General features: G+C 36.0%; 1 protein-coding gene across 1 annotated transcript in view; it reads right to left on the bottom strand.

Moving 5' to 3' along the window:
* Positions 1-861: 861 nt before the first annotated feature.
* LOC121425419 (casein kinase I-like) overlaps positions 862-8,399 on the bottom strand; it is a 30,150-nt gene continuing 22,612 nt past the window's right edge. The window contains exons 6-7 of the mRNA XM_041621465.1: positions 4,249-4,402; positions 862-3,889 (exon numbers count right to left, since the gene is read on the bottom strand). Coding sequence (XP_041477399.1) covers positions 3,635-3,889; positions 4,249-4,402 — 409 coding nt within the window. The 3' untranslated portion in view covers positions 862-3,634. The remainder of the gene's footprint in view (positions 3,890-4,248; positions 4,403-8,399) is intronic.

The following is an 8,399-nucleotide window of genomic DNA, read 5'->3' as shown; positions in this document are numbered from 1 at the left end:
GACGATGATGATTATGATGGTGACAATGATGATGGTGATGATGGTGACAATGACGGCAACGATGATGGTGATGACAATGATGGTGACGATGTTGATGATGACAATGATGGTGGTGATGACAATGGAGGTGATGGTGATGACAATGATGGCGACTATGATGGTGACAATGACGGCGACGATGATGATAATGATGGTGACGATGATGATGTTGGTGATGACAATAATGGTGACGATGATGGTGGTGATGACAATGATGGTGATGGAGATGATGATGACGATGGAGATGATGGTGATGGTCATGATGGTGATGACAATGATGGTGACGATGATGGTAATGACAATGATGATGACATGACCCTGACAATCCAGAGTCCCGTTTCATAAAACTTGTTAAAATAACAAAGTTGCAGCAACATTTTAAAGCTATTGAAAACATTCAAATTGATTGGTTGATAAGTAAACTTGTAATAGAAGCTGTACATTTGGTATTATATCAAGTCTAATGGGACTCTGGTATACTCCCTTGACCTGAATGATTAAAACACATGCAGTGAGATTGTAAGGAAGACATAAAAGAAGACAATTGAATTCAAGTGTTTTTTATGTACATCACAGCAGTTAATGCCTAATTCTCTTTATTTACTGTACCAATAACAGTCACAGTATGCTGTACAATAGACGCACCATGATAGTGCACATTTCCCTCCTCTCAACGATTACATACATTACAGTTGACTTGGGGGTAATAAACCAAGCCTACAAAAAAGACTGGGAAATCAATACCAAACTTCATTTCATTTTTTACTCTGTACAAGGAGTATAAGAGAGAACCGCAGATGTACATAATAATAATAATATAAATGACACATGGACAATGACAGTATCAAATTTGAGTTACACATCAGTTCCAACAGAGATTAAGCCAAGTTTACTCTGCAATTAAGAAGGCTCATATCCCATCAGGAATTAGATTGAAAAATATACACAAAAGAGTACAAATAAATATTTAAATTACATGCTTGAGAAATAGAATTAATAGGATAACATGTCATCCGTGGATGTCTCTATATCCTACCATACATTGATAAAGATGGGCAGAGGAACTGTGACGGCTTCTATGATCTACCCAAATAAAAATGACTTGTACAATACGATAAGAAATATAACAAATGAAACAAAAATATCTGTGTAAAATTGACAAATTTAAGCACATATACATAGGAAGGCATTATGAGTCAAATATGTGTAGGAGAACATAACTATTGATGAAGATAAAAATGATGCAAACAATAGAACTTAAGTTTTGAAATAAAAGGTCTAAAATGTCTAGTTTATCAACTATGTTTTAAATGAAAATCTCCTTTTGATCTCATATTAAACCGCGTGAATTGTCTCCATGAGAGTAGTAGCTTCATACAACCCTTTTTTTTCCACCTGCCCAAGAGTTGTTTGTATACAGGTAATATACTACATACAAGGCAACAGGGATTAAATGAATGGATATTTGATATCTTCTCTCACCTAGACCAAAACGTACGCAATAAGTCTAGGCAAGACAATATCTTGTGATAGTTTTAGTGACTTATGAACCCAACATTACACAATCCCCTGTTCAGATATGATGAACGATTCAAAGTTTCATGTGACAAAGAGTATGCATTAAAAAAAAGAAAAAACAAGATTTGGCAAATTCAGGAGCGATTCATCAAGCAAACCAAACTAAACAAAGATTCACAGAACCTCTTGGTTCTTCAACTAATCTTAATTTAATTTGAATATGTGCTATCAATATCTTGGTTTCAATCTCTATGATATAACTCCACACAAACAAACTCTGGTCCACCCGGGATCCATTACACCAAACTTGTCATCAATAACAAATCAAAGTTATCTTTATAATGTAATATGAAGTACAAAAATAAGAGCCATATGACTAGTGGATGGCAAATTCAGACTCGAATTCTACCATTTCTCTTTGATCAGAAGTTGTATGAAAAGGGGCAAGGTTTAAATGTTAATTCATGTTACAAATATCAGTCTAGCATTACTTTGATTATCCAGGTTTTCAAATTAAAAATGCGACTGATCAATTCTCTTTGAATCTGGAGTTTGTATGAAACTTGTAATGAAATGGGTTCCTTGTGTAAACCTTGTTCGGCAAGAAGAATCTAGTAACTATCTATTAAAAGGAGGCAGGGCAGGACAATAATTAAAAAAGGCTCAACTACTCTTGGTTTGTATCTATTATGATCATTCTGTCTCACTATACATCACAGGTGTAATTGCCCAACCAAACTATCTCATTTCAACTCACTTAGTCAAACATGTACAAACCTTTAGTTTCGGTTCCATACAAAGTGCAAAAGTAAACATTGAATTCATGTACGTTCACATACAACAAGTTGATATAACTATGTATTGCATGTCAGTGCATATATTTTGGATGTGTATTTTCTTTACTTTGTCCACATATAATCTACAATTACAGTATGTACAATTAGGATATCACAAAAGACAACATTGACATGCAATACATTGAATAGTGGGATAGGATTTTAAAAAAAATAAAAGAAAAAAAATTACTTCTCCTTCTCGTCAGGATAGTTAAGACATAAACTCCACTTCTATTTACAATACAAATGTCTTTCCACACATATCCTGACAAAAAGATTGGATCTGCATACGTTTATAAACATACCGTTGGCAACCACTTTCATGTGAATTATTTCTGGCCAAAGCCGAATTTGGTCACCAAATGAAAGGATGTCATTGTTTTGTAAATTTACAAATAGAATCTCGGTTTATATTTATACAAATGACTGAGCTATGAATCTGTTTATACTAGATGATTCTGCATAAAATGATATATATTGTGAAATTCTTGAAAACATGAAACGTTTGGGTTTCTTGGGGGGATACTGCAAAACTGTCCCTGGTTATGAAATGAAATTCTTCTAAAACTTAATAATGGGCAGGGACCGTTTTGAAGTCCTCCACAAGAATTTCCAAACTCTCTGCAACCTAGATCAATATCATGTACACAAAATTATCATCATAAACTTCACAATCATGGTGTCTTAAAATAAATGATTGAACAAATAACATATCGACAGCTACACAAAATTGAAACATTGAGATTGAACAATATAAGTGTGATTAAGAGAAAGGTACGTGTAGGATGCAAAAACATAACTGCAGACAAATATGACTGCATACAACAAATTTCTTTAACTTGCTCTTTACCTTTCATGTAAATATCAATAATAATAGCATCGTCCCCTGCTGTGATTTCCCCACATAAGTTCAATCACATTCTTCTGTAATATATCATACATTCATTCATATAGCAGAGATTGCTCTAAAATGTTACTGTTCTTTGTCTTGATGTGCTTATAGCATGGCAATTCCTCATTGTCCTAAAGCTCATTGATCTTTGTTCAGTAGATAGCAATGGGCTTTGGTTATTAGCATCATTGTTTCTTTCACAATTACTATTCATCAAGACTGCTGCTTGTCCATGCTTCCTTACGATGAGAGAGGTCACTGTTGATACAGAAGTAGCCATGTCCAATTCTGCGGGGCAGGGGATACGCTCAAGTTTCAATTAGACAGAGTTGCAAGATAGGTGTATTGCTCAGCGCTTGCTTTTACTCCTGCTCTCAGAGTGTTTGGCCGTGCCTGGATTGACACCGTTAGAGACGCTGGTCTGCGCCGATTGCTGGGAGACCTTCTGTTTGAGTAGCGTCCAGTCAAAGGTAAAGTCGTACTGGTGATTGAGGGTACGGAACAGGATGCGGAACAGTTGCCTCAGGTACACGTAGTCGGGGTTCTCGTCGAAGCGCAGGCCGCGGGCGAAGTTGAGGTACATGGCAAATTCTGCTGGGAATCCCTGTTAAGAAAAGATGAAGAAAATACATGAAATTTCACTGAGCTAATTAGATTTTACATAAAGGTAAACTTGAAATAGTCCACTTTTAAAACATGTGAATCAAATTACTCACCCTATTCAAAGGGGAGTTTCAAGAAGAGTTGAGTACGATGAAAATGACACTTAAATTTCCATTTTAATGTAAAGAAAAGTTGGCAGGTTTCAATGTCTGTCATGTTACATAGGACAAGTTTTTTATTTTCTTTTTTTTGGGGGGGGGGGTAATTTGAATTAAAGACATCACATTTACCAGAGTCAATCGGATTATTGCAATTTAAGTGTTTCTTTTTTTTTGGGGGGGGAGGGGCTGATGCTCTTACCTTGCAGAGTACTTCAACCGGTGTTGACATCTTTTTCTCACTGATCTTTTCATATTTCTGTTTCTTTGTCATTGCCTTCATTCCTTGCCATGGCAAACTTGTTCTGTTAAAGTACATCAACACGTACCCAAGTGATTCCAAGTCATCCCTCCGACTGAAAAGAAAAAACAAACAAACATAGCATATATGCTTAATTATCTGTCATTTGTTTTCCCTGGCCATTTCATAAAGTGAAGTATATGATGAACAAAGTATTACATGTACAACGAAAGTACTGTGTGATATGAATAAAATACAGTGTAGTGTAGTTTTGGTAAATATCACTGTTGTTCACTATTCCACTAGTACAATGTACATGCACACATACATGTATGTCCTAACATTTCCTAGAATTATGGTAAAATACTTGTATTTATAAAGAAAAAGAACAATGGATTTTATGCAGTTTGATTGTTGGCTTTAACGGCTGAGTAATAAGAGAAGATAGTTTCATCAAAGTTTTATCCACAGTGTTGCATGTGCATCGTACATGTATGCACTGAAATAAAATACCATTTACTGTATGTACACCATAGTAATACCAAGAAGTCATCCACCATTGTACACACCCTCTTTGTTCAAAGAGCAACTTGACATGACTGTTTACAAGCCTGCACTTGTGTACAGCTGTTATATGAAGCAGACAACATGTAGGCCTATAAGCTACTCCCACTTCCCTGGTTCATCAACTGACCACTTCAATATTGTATGGTTTATCATTGGCATGATCATATCACACTGCTCAGGTACATGTATGTGAGAATAACACAAGGATCAAGCCTTGATATCAATTATTTGTATGAAAATTTGTATTATCCTTGTCTTCTTAGACGATGACGTCATGGCAAATTTGCTGCGCTGCTGCCACAAAGACAAGTACGCAAAATAAGAGGTGCCATGATTATAAAGCAGCGCGCTGTAGGACTGTTGCAATGTGTGCGCCCTGGCATGTGATGCGATTGCCATGAGATGTGATTGGCAACTTTATTGCAATCGGATCCTAGTGCAATCGCATCGCAATGCATATGCACTGGGTACATGGGCCCGTATTCTAAACTCGGGTTTAAATCAAACCCTGGTTTAAAGTTGTGGTTAACCTATGGACAGCCAACTGGGGCACAAATCCCTAACAGTAAACAGTCAATTTATTAGCTCATATGACACCCAAATTGTTCGTCATTGTCTGGGAATGATAACTGAAGTATTTTTCTTCGTTATGAAAATGAAATGAAACAAAACAGTAAACATAAGAAATATAAACAGATTTTTTGAATTTTTGGCTCCCCATAATTTTAGCACAGAGTTAGACCGTGGTCCAAGTTAAACCCGACTTCAGAATACGGACCATGGTGTCTCATTGACCAATCACATTACTGCATTATGTATATTGTATGTACCGGTATGCAGATTTAACTGTGGTAAAACACATCTTTTACATGTAATTGCAAAAACTACATACATACATGTACATGGAGCCTACTTATATGTATTATGTACAATCCCAGCAAATTGACTAGGCCTACAGGTAAAGTGTATATGGTCAGTGAGGGCATCAAACTGTACAGGCAACCATTGTGACTTCGGGGAGTGTGAGACTAAACTCAACTTCATAACAGGGAAGTTACACCCAAATGAAGTTCAAATATACATTCACCACTCTAATTACTATAAAAAACATTAAACCACAAATGAGTTTTTTTTATTTTTAATTGTAAGCAATGTACAACAAACATTTACACCAAAAATTAGCATTCTAAGAGGGTTTTTTGTGAATTAGAGCAAAAAGTATGATTTACACATAAATTAGAATGATTGATTTATATTTAAAAAAGTTTACAACATAGGGGGCAGGAAACAATCCATACACACATTGAAAAAAACTATGTACATGTACATTAAATTATGTTTTTCTACATGTATTAAGACAAGATAGCCATCAGTTAATATAAAACATATAAAACACCGATGCAGATATCTAATATTGAAAAGTAAAAAAAAAACAACTTTTACATTGTAATGTACATCATAAATGCAGTGTGTGTTTTTTTCAATGTCTCTATCGGCCTACATGAACATGTGCATGCATGTAGGCATTTATGACAATTCCTACATTTTAGCATTGACACGTTCAGACATCAGCTTGATATATAAATGGAATCAAATCATGAATATTCTATTTCACAAACATGACTTCTCTATACTGCATAAACATGCCTAGTCAGCTGAAGATTGTATTTCTTGTACATAATTGAGAAACCGGCGTGTGTACTTAGGGTGTATACACAATTTGCACCAAGTGCTATTACAAAGCCCCTGTGTAGTGTCTGATACATTAGCGATAGATTGAAGCTTGCTTTGTTGTCAGAGCGAGTGGGGGTATGGTCCGTGAGTCAGCAAGGGATGATGTAGTTCAAGAGAGGTGATTAAACGGGGTTCTATCTTTCTTTCATCCTTTGTCTACCTCTTCCTCTCTTTCTTACCATCCCTTCTCTCCCTCTTCAAGAATGTACATGTGCATTGGCATACATGTACAGTATATTCACAGTACATACATGTCACTTTGAATTTATTTCTGCACTTTCTTCTCTCTTCTATTTTCCACCCAGGCAGTAATTAAGGCCTTCCTTATAACATCCCCCAAACCTGACATTCATTTCTCTTTAAAGACATAGTTCCATCATTGTTACCTTTTCTCCCTCATACATGTAGGCCTACATGTACAATTGTACATGTATATCAAATTCACCTTTTGATTTTTCCTTCTCTAAATCCCATTACCCCTTATTCTCCCCTTCAATATGTTTTCCGCATTTTCCCATCCCCTCTGACCGGTATAAACATGATAAACATGGTACAATCACATGACATGTCAAACGCAGACTCCCGGGGGGGCCACTTCCATTCACGAGTGGATACCATGCGCGACCATGGGGTCTCGAAAAGCACCCTAAACACGTAATTTCCATATTCTAAAAATGCACCCCTTAACAAGTATTGGCGTGTGAAACCCTACCCTTAACAAGTATTGGAAACAAAACGATACTCTTGGCAAATATTCCCTGAAATGAACCCCTAAACAAGTACAGGAATGTTTTATTGTTACGTGTCCTTCGGTCGTCGGCTTTACCTTATTTGGTTTAGTGCGACCCCACCTTCTACACCTCGCGCAAATAGGACTCTAAACACGTAGTGTTGGGGCAAAAAGGACATCCTTTATAAAACATTCTAATTTTGTTTTATCATCCCCGCAAATTCGACCCTAAACACATAATTTTCCGAGCGAAATAGATACCCTTTTTTCATTATTTTTGTGTTTTTGACACCCTTATCACGTTACGTACGTAACGTGCCCTATCGTGAAAAGGACATCCTTTTTACGTGTTTTTTTGGTCGCGCATGGTATCCACTCGTCAATGTAAGTGGCCCCCCCGGGCGCAGACTGCACCTTTAAACAAGGAACATTCACACCTTCTTCAACAGGATAGACACTTGGTATGTGAATGCAGATTACTTCTACACATCCTGCAAATTCATTGTATGAAGGCACTTTGCAAAATAATAAATATCTTTGCAGCAATTTCTCTATGGCCCCGGGGGAATACTGTCAATATGAAAAAGGAAAATCATTTGTAGGCCTACATGAATGAATTGTAATTAAATATTTATTTATAATGATTACTTTATATTTTGTTATATTTCTATTTGTACACACATTTCAGTCTTTGACTGCTTGTGATTGTATTTTGATAGTCTTTATTGCAATAAAATCCAATATATAATTTAAACCCCAAGATACTTCTACAAAGCAAATTTCTATCTAAAAGTTACTGAGAATAGCTTGGTATACAAAAAGGGAAACTTCATTTTGATAAATAGGTGTTAAGGGGATGGGGGTGGGTTTATTTTAAAGCTGTTCAAATCAATTCTTGCAAGTTTTTAATGGGTATTTTTCCTAATTTGGATAGGTGTTATCTGACTGTGATGTACATGTACAGTGCACATATAGGCTAGGTTTCAAAGGTTGACTTCAGAAAATCAAGATTTGATGGTCCTTTTCATTCCAGATTTATTGTTTCAAGCTTTTTATATACATGTATATTACTGTAGGTACC

This window comes from Lytechinus variegatus, chromosome 12 (genome assembly GCF_018143015.1).
Source record: "Lytechinus variegatus isolate NC3 chromosome 12, Lvar_3.0, whole genome shotgun sequence".
NCBI lineage: Eukaryota > Metazoa > Echinodermata > Echinoidea > Temnopleuroida > Toxopneustidae > Lytechinus > Lytechinus variegatus.
This window is presented reverse-complemented; position numbering and strand designations above follow the sequence as displayed.